Source organism: Odocoileus virginianus, chromosome 17 (assembly GCF_023699985.2).
Source record: "Odocoileus virginianus isolate 20LAN1187 ecotype Illinois chromosome 17, Ovbor_1.2, whole genome shotgun sequence".
NCBI classification, from domain to species: Eukaryota; Metazoa; Chordata; class Mammalia; order Artiodactyla; family Cervidae; genus Odocoileus; species Odocoileus virginianus.
The window spans coordinates 58,055,741-58,076,592 of record NC_069690.1 but is presented as its reverse complement, the minus strand read 5'-3'; the positions used below and the strand labels follow the sequence as shown (position 1 = coordinate 58,076,592).

The 20,852-nt window shown below is 43.7% G+C and overlaps 1 protein-coding gene across 5 annotated transcripts in view; it reads right to left on the bottom strand.

The window, feature by feature from the left end:
- Positions 1-20,245, bottom strand: part of ABCA5 (ATP binding cassette subfamily A member 5) — a 55,367-nt gene extending 35,122 nt beyond the window's left edge. For 2 of the 5 annotated variants that reach the window (XR_011492520.1, XM_070480070.1), the window contains exons 1-9: positions 20,142-20,245; positions 15,457-15,560; positions 9,099-9,218; positions 7,854-8,058; positions 6,931-7,092; positions 5,594-5,682; positions 3,869-4,098; positions 2,171-2,312; positions 428-616 (exon numbers count right to left, since the gene is read on the bottom strand). Coding sequence is in view for 4 of the 5 variants with exons in the window: in XM_070480070.1 (XP_070336171.1) it covers positions 428-616; positions 2,171-2,312; positions 3,869-4,098; positions 5,594-5,682; positions 6,931-7,092; positions 7,854-8,058; positions 9,099-9,200 (1,119 nt within the window). In the remaining variant the exon portion in view is untranslated. Of the gene's footprint in view, positions 1-427; positions 617-2,170; positions 2,313-3,868; positions 4,099-5,593; positions 5,683-6,930; positions 7,093-7,853; positions 8,059-9,098; positions 9,219-10,827; positions 10,931-13,740; positions 13,953-15,456; positions 15,561-20,141 lie in introns of those variants that run through there. The other 3 variants (XM_070480071.1, XM_070480073.1, XM_070480072.1) reach the window with 3 other exon arrangements.
- Positions 20,246-20,852: the final 607 nt, after the last annotated feature.

Below are 20,852 nucleotides of genomic sequence, written 5' to 3'. Positions count from 1 at the left end.
CTTCCCAGGCAAGAACACTGGATGGAAGGGGTTGTCATTTCCGCCTCCAGGGGACCTTCCCGACCCAGCGGTCAAACCTGTGTCTTCTGTGTTGGCAGGTGAATTCTGGACAACCGAGCCACCTGGTGCTTTAAGCAGTCACTTCTAACAAGCTGAGCTGCTCCAATAAAACAGACTACTGAATTTCACTAAAGCAAAAAGCGGAGAGCTTGCTGATTAAAAAGGTCATACAATGAAAAGTCTAAAAATGGAGAAAATATAAATGAATCAATATAAAAAGTACTTCGGTTTTCCAATAGCATCCTTTCTCATGCTTACTGTAAAATAACTTTTGCAAACCAAAGGCAAGATTCATGGTAGTAAATGCACTGCATGGAAGTGGAGAGAAAGAAAGCATCTGGGGAAAGTGAGATAAACACTCACATACCTGTGCTATGCCAATCAGGAAGGTGCACTGACAGAAGGGACCGAGGAGCCACACTAATGATCGGGGGAAACTTTCCATGAGGACTATCAAGAGGCCAACAAATCCAAAAGCCACTGTGACCAAGAATTCAACTATTCCCACATGCTTTGATTTTTTAAAAAGAGGCGTCAGCATTAAAGCAAAAAATACCTGTAAGATACAAATGTTAATGTTAATGCATTGTTCATATACACTGATGTGAAAAGAAGATTAAATTTTTGCTTGTGAAAGAACAAGCTATTTTCATTAGAAACTACATTCCCTAAAATTCAATTAATTTCTAATTAATTCCTTGGTAGCTCAGTGGTAAAGAATCCGTCTGCCAATGCAGGAGACACAGGTTCGATCTCTGGGTTGGGAAGATCCCCTGGAGGAGAAAGTGGCCACCCACTCCAATGTCCCTGCTTGGGAAATACCAAGGACAAAGGAGCCTGGTGAGCTATAGTCCCTGGGGTCCCACAGAGTTGGACACACATGTCTTAGCAACTAAAAAAGAACAAATTTCTAAAGGTCATGCTGAGATATTTAATTTTCATACAAACAATTCTATACATTAACAATATAAACTGACAAAGATTTAAAACTGCTCTTTATCTGTGTAATAGGCAAACATGATCATCTCAACCCCACAGAAACCAAAAACTACCAGGTGTTTCTGTGGTTAGATACGTTCGAATATGAACAAAACAATAACTCAACAAGCTTTTAAATAGAGAACCCATCTTTTAATGTGTTGATAAGAAACAGTCAGTTAAAAACCATGCAACTATATAGAGAAGCATACACGTTATTTGAGGCAGGCTTCCTTGGTGGCTTAGCTGGTAAAGAATCCACCTACAATGCGGGAGACCTGGGTTGGGAAGATCCCCTGGAGAAGAGAAAGGCTACCCACTCCAGCATTCTGGCCTGGAGAATTCCATGAACTGTATAGTCCACGGGGTCGCAAAGAGTCAGACACAACTGAGCAACATTCATTTTAACATACAAGTTATTTACAAATTATCATGTTAAAGAGCAGAGATGATAGTCAAATATTTCACAACTGATACAGCATGGGCATGTGAGCCGATCAGAATGGGAACTAGGACCACAGGAAACAGGCTGGGGGCTTCTCCTGTGGTCCAGTGGCTAAGACTCCGTGTTTCCAATGCAGGGGGCCCAGGTGTGATCCCTGGTCAGGAAACTAGACCCCATAGGTTGCAACTGAGATCCAGCACAGCCAAATACATATTTAAAGAAAACAAACAAAGGCTGGTCGTGAACAGCCAGCATTCAACCAAATACCTAACCTGTATCAACACCGGCAAAGAATTAAATTTACAAAGACACATCTTTACGCAGCATCATCCTGTAACAAATATTACCTGGAAATGTTTAGGATTTCACGAAACAAAAAAAAATAGAGTCTAGTACAAGACCATCTTAATGGTATATAAGCACAGTTATATGAAGATCATAAAAGACAGACTCAGAGAAAATATGTGTGGAATACATCATGTGAAAACTAGTTAAATTTAAACTTGAGAATATTTTGTAACTTTCCTAAAAATGAAGAGGCACAATGATACAACTCATTCATCAGAATTAACCGAGGAACAATCCTGTCTTGCATGGGAAGTCCACTGCAAGTAAACCAAAAAATAAGACTTTACTCATCAAGTATTTTGACAGTTCTTTATTCCCATTTCAAGTAAAAGTACTTACAGATGATAAGCCATAGAGGAAAAAAAGGAGAAATATCACAAAGCAGCTACTCTGGGGGAATAAGGAAGACGCTGTTGCAATGACTGCCATGAGAAGGGACATGAGAAAAATCAAACTTGCGTAGAGAAGAACCCAGGAAAGCCTAAAAGGGGAACACAGACACAGTTATGGCTAAATACACAGGCCTTAACAATTAAAAAAAATCATTTTAAACAAAACTTCAGCTTTATTTTAGCTGTTTCATTCTTAAAATTAAGCCAATCGCTTCATTTCTATGTATGCTCATGTACTGAAAATTAAAGCTCTTGTATGTAATGAAAAATATAGTACTGGTTAAGCCGTAGATAAAATTATCAAGTTATCATCTCATATAGAGATAAAATGGTGATTATTTTTCCAGGAGTCAAAAAAAACTTACAGATTTATAGCAAATCACGATTCATTTAAATCTAGTACTTTCAGAAGTTCAACAAATGCACAATTCTGATTTTCTTAAAATACAAGAGTTTAATGACTGATGATTTTCTTTACGGTACACACGACAATTAAACTCTGATGGCTTTTGGTACTTTAGATAGTTATAAAGGCCATCTTGCTAGGCAACAATGTTATTACTATGGAACTCAACGTGAGACCAAGATCAACAACAGATTCATCACAGGACTCAACATTTCTCCTCAAATTGGAGCTCAGGGGAATTGCCCCACAGTCTATTATTTTGCTTTTATTTTTCCAGTTAGCAGGTAACTTAATGTACGGCATCATAAAAACCACCAAAAGAGGACTAAAAGATACCTAAACTACCAAAAGTAAATCCATCATTTTACAGAGGCAGAAATGAGGCACTGAGAAACTGATCTGCCTAAACCTTCCAGCTACTGTCTCCTCACAAAACATTTAATATTCCAGTGTGGCTCACAGACCAACCACTATTAAAACCCCTGGAGTAAGAAATGAGCAAAGATGAAGTCACAGGGAATAACCCCATTATGTAAAGTGGTTTAGTTGCTGCATTGAGCTAAATGGAATAAAATGGTTGATAGTAACAACTCACATTTGACAGTACTAACGTCTCCCCCAAAGTGAGGTCAAAATAAATGTTCTTACTGCATAGGGGGGCAAGTACAGAAAACATACTTGGAATTGTTTATAAAACTGCGTGTCTCTATAAAGTTATCATTGTACAAAAATGTTAACGTGCTCACTGCTGAACTTCTTTCATTTGCTTCTCTGGAAATAATTATTTGCATATTTTCATCCTAAAAAATTCACAAAAGTAACTTTTCCCAGGGGGAAGAAAGCCCATATACAAGAACATAACACCATGAACATGCTACGGTATTTGAGGAGGACTGTAACAGCAGATTAATTTCTAACTTTCTACAATCTCCTGTTTTTCTATACACGGAGATATACTGAAATACATGGAGCATGCCTCATCAAACAAAATACAAAATAAAACTTAAATACATAATATTGACACGAGCTTCCCAAATCCCACCTCCCTTATGTTCGAACAAGCCAATCAACTGCTGGAGTTTTGTGATGAGTCTCAAACTCCATGACAAAGGTGGGAACTGCAAAAAAAGAGGTTCAGGACCTCGTGGAGTCTGGTGAGCAACAAAACTGCAGAACTGAAGATCTGTAGAACTTACACAATTATTAGCCACACTAAATAACAAAGTTTTAGTAACATACCAAAAGGCCGTGTCATGAAGTCCCATTATCTTTAAAAACTCTTTTAACTTCTTCTCTTTTTCTGCTACGATGTGAATTGCCAAAAAGTATCCAAAAGGTGAAAACGCTATAACTAGGTATATTAAAATTACTCCTCGGGGAAAGGTGTCTATTTCTACAATAGCCATTTCTCCCATAAGAACAGCTTTAGTTGACTCCAGCTCTTTCCAAAAAGAAACATTGGTCTTCATCTACAATCAGAAAATGTAAACACATTCAGTTAACTTAGCTCTGAGAGCAGCCCCTGAAATACTAAGAAAATCACATCCCCAAAGTTAGTCCACAGCCCACTGCAAACAGAACCCTCAAAACACTACACACCAGAAATAAAGTGGCCGACCCCAGTATCATGGTACTGCACAGAACACTGCTTTCACTCCTTCTGGAAGCATGTCAGAAAGTTTCAAGTTTGAAACTGGGAAGTACACACATTTTTATTAAATAATTTGTCAAAGAAAATAAAACTGTACAATAACCATCTTTAGTGACAGCTATATGCATCTTAATAAAAATATGTGTTTATAAAATTGAGGAGTTAAAGGATGATGACAAGTGCCATGAAAAAATAACTCTCTTGTTTAAAAATGTTCTTTTAGGTAGTAGGTTCTTCTACTGTTTAAAAAAAATCTACACATGCAGTGTGTTTAGAGACAGGATCATAGAACTATGTATGCACATGACACACTCCACCTAACGCTCCCATGAACGGCTACCAGGAGCTCTGCTCCGCCTGGTCGTGTGGTGAGGTCTGGGTTGTGGACAGCTAAGGTCTTTGGCCAAAACACAAATAGGTACTTCAGCACCATCAATGCAATATGCCCTATATTTGTTTCACCGGCATTAGCCTGAGCTTGTGTGTGACTGAATACTGTATCTGCGATACGTTTATGTCATGCTGTGAGAGCTCGTAGGATGCTTCGGCGTGTCATCTCCTGTGGTTCTAACAACGACCCTGTCAAGCGAGCATCACTTCTGCAGTCACTGTATGCATAGCACTCTAACAACTGACAGTGACAGGGCTCCCACCCAAGGTCTGCTGTTCATTTCTACTGAAAGGAGAAACACTGGGTCAGGTCTTTAGAATGCAAATACAACATTTATACACAATGTTAGTGGCAGTATATTACTAAAACACAGAAATGAGAGCCCAAAAGCCACAGTCTGAATTAGCTTTGCCACTAATCAACTGAGGTTTGGAAAGTCACTTCATCTTCCTGTGTTTCAAGTGCATAAATAAAATGCAGACAACAACAGCAGCAAGCTGTTAAGATTAAACGGGCTGATACTAGTACACAACGGAGAAACAATGTTTTGCAGACAAGTGATAAATATCTGTTAAAAGATAAAATCCACTATGATTAAGATAATAAAGGCAACGTCTTTAAACTAAGTTATTCTTATTCAGGGGGAAAAGTCTGCAAACACAGACCTTCCATAAATACTGCCTGCCGACAGCACAGACAGGGTCTCACAGGGGCCCAGGGCGCTGAACAGCATGCCTGAGGCCACGGAGCAAAAGCGGCTTTCAAAGAATTAAATCAGAAAGTATGACTTCTTCCGTCTCTTCTTTTGTAAAGGAGCTGACCTGAGTGATGTAATTCGGTACATGGCACAGCAGTGAAATGAACTCTGATGGTAAAGACTTGGGGCCCGGTATGAACCTTTGCCCTCCTTCAGCACCGTTACCTCTATGATGGCTGCGTCTATCGAGGCCTGCAGAACCGTGAACCCTGAGGTCCAGAACTGGACAGCGTCACATGATGGGGAACAGCCAGCTACGGAGGAAACAACGTCAGAGGTAAGGTTCAGCACGATACACGAGTGCTTTCCTTAGACACAGCACCCAGAGGGTTACCAGAGTGATACAACTGATCCATCTCTAACAGAAGCAAAGAAAAGAAGCAATTGCCCTCCAAAGGCAAAGTCTATCACATCCCTTACTGTTTATTTGAAATTTTTGAAATCAGAGAGTTACACGTGTTAGGATACTGAGTAGGAAATGCACACAAATGGAAGCAAAGAAATTAATGGCTGCTGTTTAGTCGCTAAGTCGTGTCTGACTCTCTGTGACCCCATGGACTGCAGCATGCCAGGCTTCTCTGTCCTCCACTATGTCCTGGAGCCTGCTCAAACTCGTGTCCATTGACGGGGATGCCATCCAACCATCTCATGCTCTGCTGCCCCCTTCGCCTTTTGCCTTCAATCTTTCCCAGCATCAGGGTCTCTTCCAGTGAGGTTTTTTAAAATAAGTCACTTTTCTGGCTTAAGGTAAGTCATTCTACAATGAATTATCAGCTTTAGAAGCTTTCCAGATGCAAAGGCAGGTCCACAGAAAAAAATTATCTGAAGGCTTTTTGGAATCAAGTCACAAATATAATACTTAATATAGTGACTGTAACATTGTTTCAATAAATGCTTTTGGTTGATAATTATTTGTTCAGAGGCTTAGGCATTGAAGGCTGTTTTCCATGTTTCAAACATAGAATTAATAAAGTTTACTGGTGGAAGAACTTGAGATTTTAAAATATGTACCATACCATGTACAAAAAAAATTATGTGGAGAAAAGAACATAGACTTAGAAAGTCATATAACTCAAGATAAAATTGTTTAATATAAATTACGCGTGCCTGACTACTAAGTCACTTCAGTAGTATCAGGCTCTTTGTAACCTCATAGACTGTAGCCTGCCAGGCTCCTCTGTCCATGGTATAATTCAGACAAGAATACCAGAGTGGGTTGCCATGCCCTTCTCCAGAGGCTCTTCCCAATTCGGGGATCGAACTGCAGGTGGACTCTTAACCACCGAGCCAGTGGGGAAGCACAGTGTAAATTACACATCATATTATACATGAGCTGTGGACAGGCAGACACACATGTTCTTAGGCTAGAGTTGGCAGTCTTCTGATCTGAATAATTATAGTCGAAAATGTCAATGTAGGACACCATCAGATTTTGCATTTGAACTAAGAGTAATAAAAACATGCATTTAATTGATTTTCATTGACTATTTAGGGCTACTTGCCTCTTGAATCCATATAAACAGAAGATACTGGAATTGTATCAGGAAAAAACCGGAGCTCGTAGGACATGAAGTCTTTGAACACAACGCCTACGAAGGTGCTGGACTTGGAAAGACTGGATGTTACCAATTCTTTTTCATCTGCATATTCTTCAATAGTTACAACTATAAAATATTACAACAAAATTAGCTCAAATACATGAATAGTTTATTATAATACAACAGACCAAATTTACCATTATACTTGATGTAGTATTTTATAAGCATTTGTTGAATGCTCTAACTTCTTTGAAAATGAATACAGCTCTTCTAAAAACCAAGCTAAAAAGTAACAGATATTAAAGCAGTGCAATTTTACAGACACTATTTCTTAGCTCTCACTTGACTATACATAAGTTATGTGTCAGTGTAACACATAAGCTATTAACATGACAAATTAGAGCATATACTTTACATGTAATATATGTAGTTCATTTACCTATCTCAAAGTGAAACCATGAAATAACTCCCTGATAAATAAATGGATATTTTATTTTCAAATATTCCTTCTTAGGAAGAAAACGCCACAATCCTTCTCAGAAAATAAGTATGTATTTTAGTAACTATGACACAACTCTTCTTTGAATAAAAATTGACATTTAAACCCAATATTGCTTCTTTTATCCTATACAAATATGCTTGTTTTATAAATGACCCACAAATTAAATATAAAATATTAAAACATAAAGTATGCTATAAATGAAAGTTTCACAAGAAACGTAAGGCCAGCAGAATCAAATGACATTAACATTCTTATAAAACTCTGTTACGGTGAAAGGATATATACCTTTATATAAATGTTAAGAATGGTATTTACTCAATAAAGCAAACAGCACAACACAGAAGACGCTGCTGTAACAGACAGGACCCACGCCAGCTCACAGTACCGTCATGAAGGTGATCCACAGACGCCTTCTGCATGATGCTCCTCGTGATGTTAGTCACGGGCGTGAATCCAAGAACCACGTTGGTGAGGATGGACGCGTCCAGGGCACTGAGTTCTACATCAGGCACTTCTTCATATTTCTTATTTGGATGCATCATGCTAATTAATATTAACCAAAACAAAAAAAACAGTGGAAAAAGAATTTCCTGCAACAAAGGGAAAACAAACTGATTACAAAGCATAACAAAGGCAGCAAAAAGCATCAAGCTTTCTATGAATATAACTAATACTAAGAAAAAACATGAAGAACTTGGGTCTCCTTTCTTAAGCACACAAAGTAAAAGCAATTCTATCCTAAAAGAAATACTGTGCTGAACCAAACCCAACAGCAATAATTTTTCCTTTACATTCAATCTCACTAAAATATTTTAAAATTCAAGTCACCATAATATATTTAAATGACATAAAAGCTAGTATTTAAACATCTGAGATTACTAATATAAAATATAATAATAAACTTATTCATATATAATTTTAAAGTAACTTACTAATTATCTGTAACGCAAAGACACCATAAAAATCTCTTTGAGTGTGAATTAAAACTTATGTTTAATTATACCTAAATTTCTACTTCTAAAACTCTACTGTTACATTCAATAGTTGACTTTAATGGGGATGAACTATTTACTGTTTCATCTTGCTGTTTAATTGGTCTGCTGGTTTCAAAAGAATAATACCATTCCATCCTTTAAAATCATTATTGACTGGCCGGCCAGAGCTCTTACTTCCTTTTATCTCTTAGACTAATGTATGCTCAACAAATAAATACATAATAAAGTGATATATGCTTGCAGGGACAGATATGTGACATAATTGTAGCAATCCTGGCCAGCTCAACCCAGAGTCAGAAGATGGGAGGCCATGGAGAGGAAATGTGGAACGATGTTCCAGAAAGTTATTTGCAGAATTTATTTTTCACCTTATGAAACAGGAAATACATGCCTTGAGGTTCAAAAATCAAGCACTGATATGAAAAATTAACTAAATTTGGAAACTTATCAACATTTTTGACATTTAGAAAACATTGGATAATTTAAGTATTTTTTTCTGAGGCTAACACAATAAGTTTTCACTTCACAAGCAAAATTGTAATAAAAATGCATCCAGCAGAACAAATCATCTCTTAGAGATGGAACATATTAACGCAAAATATACTGCAGTAACACAGGACGGTCGTGCAGCTTACCTGAACACTGCTCTTCTTGGTCCTGCATTTCACCAGGTAATTCTTGAGGAGCAGCGTTCTCGTCTGCCTCCAGACCCCGTCTTCCCGAACTGTAGTCGCCATGTTTTCTAGGTTAGTTTACTAGAGAAGGGAGAGTAGAGGAAAAATCACCTGGAGCCACATAGTCAAGTCTAGGCCATTTTTAATGCTAAAAACAGACAGACAGACAGATGTCTGAGTCGCAGATCAGATAGTTAAGCTTACTCCACGCTGTCTCTCCTACCTGGACAGGATGCACTGAATGGAAATGAGAAGATTCTGAAAGGTAAACTGCAGCACATGAAACCAGCGAGGGGCCCCCCGGGAATCTGAAAGCAGCAGGGAGGGTAAATGGACAGAAGAGCTCAGGGAAGCAGAGCGGTGCGGTTGTTCATTAACCCTGGACTGAGCCCCAGTCTGGACACACAGTCCTCATCAGCTGAGCTGACACGCAGACCACTGCCCAGACGCAGACGGGTGGCTGGGTGGCACACGCGGGCAGATCCCTGCTGCACTGCAGAGGCTTCTGAAAACTAAACTGAAATTAGACCCGCAGCTCACAGAATGTGGGTAGAAACTTAAGACCCGAACCTAATCAGGTGGACAGCATGTTCACAGAAGACACCAGTGCTGTCTGCAGGATGAAAACAAAACTCAAGGCCTCACACCGCCCAGCATCATTCCACTCACAAGACATGTGGAAAACACCAACTCCGTTAGGGCAAGAAAACCCACAGATGCCAGTAGCAAGGTGACGCAGATTTTGAAATTATCTGACAAAAACTCTACAGCAGCTGTTTAAAAGGTGCTCCAGCAAACAGTGGTAAGAAGACAATGAAAGAAAACACTCATTTCACTCTCGGAAACAACCCAAGTGTCAGCAAAGAAACAACACTTTTAAAGCAGCACCAAATAGTAATTTCAGAACAGGAAAACATAGTAACAAAGAAAACTCACAGAATGGGCTCAACAGCAGAACAGAGACAAGAGGAAAACAGTCAGTAAACTTGATATAACAAGAGAAGCTATTCAATCTCAAAAAAAGAATAAGTTGTGTTTTGTTTTTTGTTTTTTAAAACAATTAACAGTATTGTTTCTCAGAGAACTGAGACAGTAACAGTCTAACATTCAAATGACCAGAGAGAGAGAAGTGTGTTAATCCTGGACAAATATTTAAAGAATTAATGGCTAAAAATTTCCCCGATTTGGCCAGAGATGAAAAGCCTAAGAGTTTCAAGAAGCTTGATGAAGCCCATACAGGATAAACCAAAGGAAATCCACAATGAGACACAGCATAACCCAACTGCTACAAGTGACAGACAGAGAAATCCTGAAAGCAGTTAAGAGATTAACCATGTGCTTTCCTACAGGGCAGTAATGCTCCGAATGAGAGCAAATTTCTCATAAGAAAATCCGGGGCTAACGGGGGGCGGGGGCAGAGGGGTCCTCATATAGAGCTGGCGGGGCTGCAGAGAGGTTTAGCTGCTGAGACAAACACTGCGGCTGGTCCCTGAGGTGAAACCAGAATTCCTGTCTGACTCCACCACTCCACTTGTAGGTATTCACCCAAAAGAACTGGAAACAGGGGCACAGATAAATGCGTGTGCACGCAGGATCAGAACTGCCAAGACATGGAAACAGCCTGAATGTCTGCCAACATAGACACAGAGGGAGGGACAAACGGAGGTGGTGGACACACACGGGGACTCACTGTTGCGCCACAAAGAGGAGTGCAGCAAGGGTGAGTCTCCAGAACACCACGCGAAGCATGTAAGGTCAAACCTGAGTCCACCCACAGGACATCTCCAGAACACACAAATCCATAGAAATGGGATGTGGACGGCTGCTTGCTAGAGCAGAATGGGTGAAAGTGCTTAATGAGTCAGGGGTTTTACTGTGGAGTGACAGAAACAAACCTCACCATTTCTCTTTTTGAGCTGTATGACCTAAACCACCGCATCACAGGCCCAGTATCCCTCTCCCAGGGTAAACTGACCCTCTGGGGGCCCTTCTGGGAGTGGACCTCTGTTGGAACTATCTCCGCTCTTCAAAGAGGCTATGGGAAAGCAGCAGTCAGAGTGGCCGGGGTCCCACCAGCACCCTCCAGGGGCCCTGTTTCCATCTGCTTGCCCCAGTAACCCAGAATGCCTGCCGACCGGAAGGCACTGAGCAGGCAGTGCGGGGGAGACACCAGAACGGCGCTGCTAGGCCTTCGTCCAGGGCAGAGCTCACTGCCGTGTTTTATAAAGGCGTGTGACGGGAGGCCCTGGGTGACTGCCGTCCACAACGAGCGCCGTCTATCCCAGGCTGCCTGGCCATCTCCCCCTAGGGGGAAAAGGGGGCAGCATTTAGAGGCAGCTTGTCTTAACTCCCAAAAGTCAATATACATGACTAAAGTTGGGACCAAATAAACTTCCTCTTTACAGGTACAGAAGAAAAACAAAAGGGTTATTTTTTCAATTTAACGACTGGATTACAGACAACTTTTGTGTTTTTTTCTATTTTCCCATCAATATGTGTTCTTTAGACAGTGGGGGAAAAAACAAATTACACAATTAGACATACTATAAAAATATGAAATGAGTAAATTAAAAAAAAAACTTAAAGCAGTCAGGAAAGGATACACTAAAAACAAATTCTTCTAACAGTCTCATGGATGTCACATCAGATTCTATAAAGAACTGGTAATCTCCTCGAGGCTGATGAAAGAAAGGAAGACAGGAAGGAGGGGCTGGGAGGGGGACAGGCAGGCGGATCACACATGTCCAAGGATGACTTCCTACAAAACAAACATAGAAACACTAACCAGCGGAGCAGCAAAAACAGCCTCAAGTTCTCTGCAGAGCACATTGATTTAGTGTAGTGGGTGCCACTCAATTATTCATTTGAATTGAACGCTGCACCCTTAGCTCTTCGTTTTTAGAGAACGGGCCCCTCGTAAGGCAGCTGATGGTCTCCCAGGATCTTTCCTCCTTTGAGAAGTGCTCCCTGAACTCAATTAGAGTTGATGGCCTTGCCTGAAGTCCAGGAACCTCTGTACCTGCCCACCCCAGTCAGGGCTTCTTAAACCATCACCATCACCCCTACTGCCACTGAACTGTACCAATTAAATCTTCTGGCAGCATGGAAGTTTTACCTAAGAGACCCAGGGCTTGGGGTCATGGAAACAGAGTAATAGGAACATCTAAGAGAGTTCATAGATTCTTGGTACTAAGTTTTACCCTAAGGTTTGGTACCTACTGTGCCCAAAACTTGATTCTTCTTCCTTGGAGTACGTGAAATGCCCTGATACCCAAAGTACTTATTTTCCCTGAAGGCAGCCAGACCAGACAGTTCCCGTCTCTGGTATCAATGGACTCAACCAGTGTAACAGGATAATGTGCTCCTAACTCCGTGGTTAGGACCCTCCCAAGGGTAACCGAGATTGTCCAAGTGAAGCACTGGCGGGAACCCAGTGAGATGCTCCACGCCTGCCTGCCTCCTCACCCACAAAGGGCAGGGTCCCACGGGTACTGACGGGCGTGAGAGCGCAGGGCGGCAGAAAGCTGAGGACTGCTGATGCAAAGGTTTTCAAGTGGCTTAGAAAGTAAGGTTAACAGGGAAGCATCTCTGCAGAATATGACACAGGATGACTAAGCAGAGAAGTCACACTGGTGTCTGTCCAGCCTATTTCCTCCTTTCTTCCAGAGCACGAAGTCCCAGGACTTCCCTGGCGGTTGGGTGGCTAAGACTGTGTGCTCCCAATGCCGGACGCCCGGGTTCCCTCCCTGGTTGGGGAACAAGATCCTGCATGCCATAACTAAGACCTGATGCAGCCAAACACACACACACACACATGTACACAGACCCAGACACACACAAACACACACACAGAGTCCCTTCTTCAGCAGAAGGTGCTTTCATCCTGTTTTCCTTGTGCCCTGAGCTCCATTCCAAGTGGACTTTCCTTCCTCATCATTCTTCCTCAGCCAGAATGCCCTTCCCTGCTTTGGGCTCAGGTCTCTCAGGGAGCGAGACTTCCCAGGTGGCTCAGTGGTAAAGAATCCACCTCCAATGCAGGAGCCCTGGGTTCGATCCCTGGGTCGGGAAGATCCCCTGGAGAAGGGAAAGGCTACCCACTTCAGTATTCTTGTCCGGGAAATCCCATGGACAGAGGAGCCTGGTGGGCTACAGTCCACAGGGTCACAGAGAGTCAGATATGACTTATTGACTGAACAACAACAAGAAAAAACCCATGGTTCTCATATTCTAAAACTCTAATCGAGTGAAAAATGTTAAATGTCAATAACTTTGACCTATCTACTCAAGTTATTAAAATGAAACATCAAAAACAAACTAAAATAAAATGAAACTTTTTTTTTTTTGGTGATTTATAAACCAGCTGACATTACTTTCTTTGTAGCAGCCTGAAAAAAGACCCACTACTCTGAGAATGAAAACAAAACCTCTTAAAGAAGGAAAATCAACTGACTGCTTGTTCTCTTTGAGATATGAAATGCCTGGCTGGGCTGTTCGAAAACCCAAAAGAAATATTCTTAATGGCGATTAACTTTTCATGTGCATCTAACCGGGAACTTCAAAGCTGGCGTCGGGTTTTCGTGAGCTGACACCACTCTGATCTTACCTGCCCGCCCCTGTGCACACACGCAAGGCCATGCCGGTCTAATCAGGTGCACCGTGAAAAGGGTCGGGGTGGGGGGGGCGGTCAACCCGGGCGGGCAGCTCTGCATCAGGATGCGAAGCACCAAGGACCGTGACAGCCACAGTCACAGCTGCGGGGAGACGCCGGGCCGCTGCTTCAAGTCTGAGGACCACTCCATCTCTGGGGGTTTCCTTCTGTCAAGAGGACAGAAGGAAAAACAACAGAAGAGGGCAGCCTACACCACACTGGCAGGATGATCACAAGTCCCCAGGGTGCCCCCTTGTCTCCACTGTTTAGCAGGGCTGGGAAAGAGGGGTCGTGGTTGGGGTGGGGTGTGGGAAGGCAGGGCTGTCTACACTGAAGATCTAGGCCAAAGATAAAGAGACCTGTCTGAGCTGAAACCAAGCCCTACAGGTGGGCGGGGCAGGGAGGTTTCCTGAAAGCTGGGGATCCTCCCCGCAGAGAGGACATGAAAGTGGTTCTTCTGACAGGAGGGCACAGCTGGAAAGGGGGTTGCAAAGCTAAAACGAGGCGTGGCCTGCGAGGGGACGTCTGTAAAAGCTTCAAAACTTGTGCTGCGCCTGTTCTTGGTCCCAAAGAAAACCTGTGTTTAGCATCAAGTTCTAATCCTCCTCTTTCTACACTATGATGCACTTTGATTATTCAAAACATTATAGCCTACGTGTGTGAATGTGTGTGTGTGTGTACTCAGCCATGTCTGACTCATTTGCAACCCTGTGAACTGTAGTCCGCCAGGCTCCTCTGTCCATGGGATTCTCCAGGCAAGAGTACTGGAGTGGGCTGCCATTCCCTTCTCCAGGAACCCGAGTCTCCTGCACTGGCAGGTGGATTCTTTACCACTGAGCCACCTTGGAAGCCCACAGTCTATGCGGTGGCCTTCAAAAGGACAAAAGAGACAGGGTGTGACAGATGCCTGGCCTGTTCCCCATTTATCACTGGCTGTAAGTGGAAGAAAATCAGACAGCCAACATGCAGAAGGCCCCCCACTAGGAACACAGTTCCCACAAGCCCCAGGCATCCTAAAGTGAGAACCAGACAACCACAGAACAGGGCTTTTTGAGTAGACAACGCACCTAAGAACTTCTCTTTTGCAACATATGTTACAAGATGATCCTTAGAAGCATAAGTTGACAATTAAAGGACAGTAAGGCTTCTAGTGGCATGTTTTTAACAAATTGTACTTTTTTGGAAAACTCATACTTGATCCAGTTCCCAAGTCTTTCCAATACAGTACCTTGAAAACTCTTTAACAAAGGCAAATTCTCAACTAAAAAAGAACTGGCTAAAGGACTACGACAAAGACAAGAAAATAAGGGCACAGAATTATTTTTAAAAACCTCTGGTTACTTTCCATTGCTCCACAGTATGTCAGGGGAATGTACTGATTTGTTACAGAGCATGAAGTGATCGTTCATGTTTCAAACACCTAGTACCCCTGAAGGTATAATCAAACATTCAACTTCCTGTTGAAGGCTGGAGGGGATGAAAAGTGCTTGCAGAACTGAGAAAGCTGTCTTGAGGCCAAGAAACGAGGCAGGAAGCTCTGGGTTGTAGTGGATCCGTTTGTTTCAGGGTAACTTCCTCATAGGGTGGCTCTGGGATCAGGAGTGGGGGGCGACAACCTGGAAGCATTTGCAATCTGCACTCCTGGGGCTCCAGGGACAATATTATAGTTACCCTAGAGTATGGTGGTAGGTGGGACTTCCTTGGCAGTCCAGTTGGTAAAGAATCTGCCTGAGATGCAGGAGACTCAGGTTTGGTCCCTGGATGGGGAAGATCTCCTGGGGAAGAGAACAGAGGTAGGTGCTCAGATAATGGAACAAGCATTTCTAAGTCAAGAGTCACGAATGAGTAACGAGGCTCATGGACTAACGGACCACACAGGGCACCTGATCCTCATGATTATTAAACACTTTCTAGTAACTGCAAAGACCTTAACAGCAGAGAAGTGACCCTCTGCACAGTTCAGTCCTGGGTCGGGGACGGGATAGCACGGGATCGACTAGAGTGGCACAAGATGGCATCAGTGATGCTAACAGCCATATATTTCTCCCAGAGAGAAATGACTCAGAGTAAATCTAATAAGTAGCAAGGAAACTGAAAGCCAACTAAAGCCATCTTCCTTTTCTAATGCATTAATAATTGACTTAAGGACTAAATGTTACAAGGCCCAAAATTCAGTATCAGAAATTCATTAATGTATTAAACAAACATTGATTACTACATTAGATGTGCTATGAAATGTATTTCACCTTTTTCAAAGCAATAAAAAATGTGCATGACCTTTGGAAATAACTGGAAATAAAGCAATAAAAAATGTGCATGACCTTTGGAAATAACTTTGGAAATAAAGCAATAAAAAATGTGCATGACCTTAGGGAAAAAAATCATTTGGAATGTATTGATTTTATTTCTGAGAAGAACAAATGAAGATTACATCCTACAAAACAGAGGAATTCAGTCATCTTGAAGTTCATAGCCATCCTGGCAAAAGACGTGGTCTTTCCTTCTCAGGAAGTTTGCAAAGATTCTTAGAAAGGATCTTAGCTGAAAATGTTCCCAAGTCCCCAGCAGAGGACCACTAGATGTGACTTCTGATTCAACCAAGCAGAATTAGTTATGACTCCTTCATTCCAATCAATAAACTGTAATTGCAGTTACCATACTGTGTCATCATTATCTGTCTACATTTTAATCTTGAACTTGACCATGAAATTCTTGACAAAGAAGACTGCCTTCTCTATCTTTGCTTCTCTACCACTAACAGTAATACTAAAACCAGTATCATCTCACTGCAAATCCCTCTATCAAGATTCCCTGAGTCTCTGCAGATCAAAGGTCTGCAAAGTACGGGGGAGGATGTGGGAGTGAAATGCAGCCCAAAGCCTGCGCGTGTACAGCCTGGGTGCTAAGCCTGCTTTTCACTTGTTTAAATGCACGGGGTTGGGCTGGGAGGGAATCAAAGAACAGTAATATTTTGTGACATGTTAAAATTATATGAAATTCAAATCTCGAGTCTATAAATAAAGGGTTCTTGGAACGGATCCACACACACTTGTTTCCATGCTGCCTACCCCCGCTTTTGTGTGACAATGGCAAAGTCAGGTAGTGAAGAGAGAGACAGTACAGTCCACAAGATCTACAGTATTTACTAGCTGCCTCTTTACAGGAAAAGTCTGCTGACCACTGTTTACAGATTAAAGGAGGAAGAAAAGTGGCATACTCATTAAACATTTACTGAGGGATTTACTCAGCAAACATTAAAAAAAAAAAAAAGGAAGTGTTAGACACTGTTACTGACTTTGCAGACAAGATTTAATATAATGTGGTAAGTGCAACTGGGGAAAGGGCTTGGGGATGAGTGGAATGCAAATTCCAGGCAGAGAAAAAAGAATGAAAAAACTGGCCCTGCAAAGTGGCTTGACCTTGTAAAGAACAGTGGAAGTGTTAGTCGCTCAGCCCGCCAGGCTCCTGTGTCCATGGGATTCCCCAGGCAAGAATCCTGGAGTGGGTAGCCACTCCCTTCTCCAGGGGCTCTTCCCCACCCAAAGACCAAACCCAGGTCTCCTGCATTGCAGGTGGATTCTTCACCATCTGAGCCACCAGAGAAGCCCAAGAATCCTGGAGTGGTTAGCCTATCCCTTCTCCAGGGGATCTTCCCCAGCCAGGGGTCAAATCAAGGGTCTCCCGCATTGCAGGGGGATTCTTTACCATCTGAGCCACGAGGGAAGCCCCGTGTAAAGAACAGGGGGACCTGCCAAGAAGGCAGAAGCCAGGCAAAGTGAACTGGGGTCAAAGGGGCAGGTGTGCCCTTTAGATGCTGCTGCTACGCTGCCTGGGACACGGATGGTCAAGTACCCTGTGTGCAAAGTTAGACTAAATACTTTTATTTTGCTCATCGCTACTTCCTTGACTTCACTTTTCATATCTGAGAACAACTGTTTAATTACCGCAATATCCCATATTTCACTAACCCTTTCACTCTAACCTCCAAACCTCAAACTCCCACCCACGGCACCACCCTCAGATTATGACCTCGACTGCTACTTCACTGGGCAACTGAAGCCATTGGGAGAAATTTCCTAAATGCCCCACGACCCCTTCTATCCACCCACCTACAGCCATGCCAGAGGCAATGTAACCCATTTCAGTGAGGTACAATTTTTGCCTAAACTAGAGACTCTGTTTCCACTAGGCTTCTGAGCAATAAAGGCTAAATGGAATCTGGTATTAATGGTACCTTTAAGATTTAAATTTTGGAAGAAGAGGTTAAGAACATCTTTGGCAGATGACTTGAAAGAAATTCCTGCCCCGCTACACATATCACTGGCTTCTCAACTAATAAAATAAAAGCACTACTGAAACAAGCCTCTTAATAGGATAAATTATAAATGTTCTCTTCTTCTCTAGCATTTTAAAATTTACTGAAGATAGTGTAATGATAAAAGAAAATAATAACCATCAATATGATTTAACCTAAATTTTTTGACAGTATTTCTCAGTGAACGGGAAAATAATGCCAAGGTCCCCACATGAACTGACCCACATGATAAGTCATATACATGGTGTTTTTATACATAGTGTTAGCTGCTCAGTTGTGTCTGACTCTGTAACCCCATGGACTGTCCATGGAATTCTCCAGGCAAGAATACTGGAGTCGGTTGCCATTTCCTTCTCCAGGGGATCTTCCTGACTCAGGGATTGAACCTGGGTCTCCCACACTGCAGGCAGATTCTTTACCATCTGAGGCACCAGGGAAGCCCTTTCTTATACATAACAGGTTCCTAAAAACTTGTGCTTAAAACTATTCTAAACTGGTTAATTCACATACTAGCAAAGATTCCAATTTATTAGAATACTATGAAATTCTTTTATACAATCATCCTCTCAAACTCAAGGGCAGAGGTTACAAATTGTATTCATCTTGGTATTTCTGGCACACAGTTCAGTATCTGGAATATAAAAGACACTCAACTAAACCTGTATTAATAAACTTGCTCTTGCCCTGAATGTGAGATTTCCCTATACTAAATCCTGTCTGAAGGAAAATACACTTAAACAGCACATATTTCAGGATTAATTGATTTCCTAAAGGAAGTCAACCTTGAATATCCACTGGAAAGACTGATGCTGAAGTTGAAGTTCCAATACTTTGACCACCTGATGCAAAGAGCCGACTCACTGGAAAAGACCCTGAGCCTGGGAAAGTTTGAGGGCAGGAGGAGAAGAGGACGACAGAGAACGAGATGGTTGGATGGCATCACTGACTCAATGGAAATGAGTTTCAGCAAACTCCAGGAGATGGTGAAGGACAAGGGAAGCCTGACTTGTTGCAGTCCATGGGGTGCAAAGAGCCTGGACACGACTTAACGACTGAACAACAACAATAATGCCTTACAAGTTAGCGTTTAACCCAAATACCCCAAAAGCCCTAACTGCCTTAATAATGTCCTTTTGTATGGAGTCTTCCCTAAAAACATGTACTACTGCTCTCTGGATGGAAGCAAAATACAGTGGGTCAAGCATGAAAATTTAGAGTCTGGCATCCCTGGGTTGGAATCTCAGCCATTCTTGCTAGTTGGGACCTAAATAAGTGACTTAACCTTTTGCGGGGACCGTTTTCCACATCTGCCCCGTAGAATAAAACCCCATCGACCTCAGAAGGATGCAGGCGAGACTGCATGAGATACTACCGAACCTCGCCTGTGGCCGGGAGTCCAACATACATTCTCTGACTCCCCTTCTGCTCCTGCAGAACCAGGACGTCCTCTCTGGAAAGCAAACATGATTCTCTTTATTCTTCCAGACTTATTTATCTAGAAACGCCTCTCCACGCCTTGGGAGCCAGGAGCAACCTTATTGCAGCTCCGAGAGCCTCCAGCCTCCTGAGCGTTCGCATTTTAAGTACTTTCACACCTGGAGCCCGTCTTGGCGCTTTCGGAATGAGAATCGGGTGTTTCTCCCCTGACCGCGCACTGGCTCTGCGCATCTCTCCGCAGTCCTCCTGAGGCGCGGGGTGGGGGGGCCTGCTAAGCCCCCAGGGGACCCCGCTCGGGGCCGGGTCAGAGGATCGTCCTTCTCCACACGTCCCCTCCTCACGACACCGGAGGATGGAGACCGTCCGGCCGAGCCCGGGGACCGTTCCGCGGCAGGACGCCCGGAGCCCTGGAGGGGAGGGAACGGCACCCCCACAGGACGCACCCTCAAACCTCGGGGCCCATCCTGCCCCGCAGTGCCCGCTCGGCCGCTCCGCGCCCCGGACCCCCGGCTCGCCAGCCGCCCCTCCTCGAGCCCTCACGCCTCGAGGGGTGACAGCTCCCGGGCGGGGCCTCCCATGCCGCAGCCCCCAGCGCCCGCCTCACCTCAGGGCAGGGCCGCTGGGTCCGCGAGCACCTCAGCTCCCAACTGGATCCGAAAGCGCGGCAGCGCGCGCGCCCCCGACGCCGCTGGCCCGCGAGGGGCGGGGCGGGGCGGGGCGGGGCGGGAGCGGCGCCGGAAGTCGCGCTCCGCCCCGCGCCGGACGCACCTGGGGGCGGGGCTGCCCGAGGACACCGCCCGCGGACGCGCGCGCTCCCGCCGCTCGGCCCCGCGCAGTGTATGGGCGGGGCTACTGGGAGGCGGGGTCACGGGGCGGGACCATGAGGAGGCGGGGTTAAGGGGCACTGCCAGTGGGCCCGCCCGGCCGCGCATCTCCCGGGGCCTCTGCTGCTGGGATGTAACTCCTCCGCGGAGAACTCGCTCCGCTTCCCCTGGAGGCTCAGGCAGAAACCACGGGCTTGAGGTCAGGGCCTCCGGTTTGAGCCCAAACCCTGCAGCCTCCTGGCGGGTGACTTTGGTCCACACTGCCCTCTTATCTGCCTCCCCAATCACATCTACTTCAAGACTCCTTTATTTTGTGCTTCCCGACCTTTGAACGGTCCTCTCTTAGGTTTTCCCAGGAGGCTCAGTGGTAAAGAATCCACCTGTCAATGCAGGAGACGCTGGAGACGCTGGTTCGATCCCTGGGTGGAATAGATCCCCTGGAGGAGGAAATGGCAATCACTCCGGTATTGTCACCTGGAGGATCCCATGGA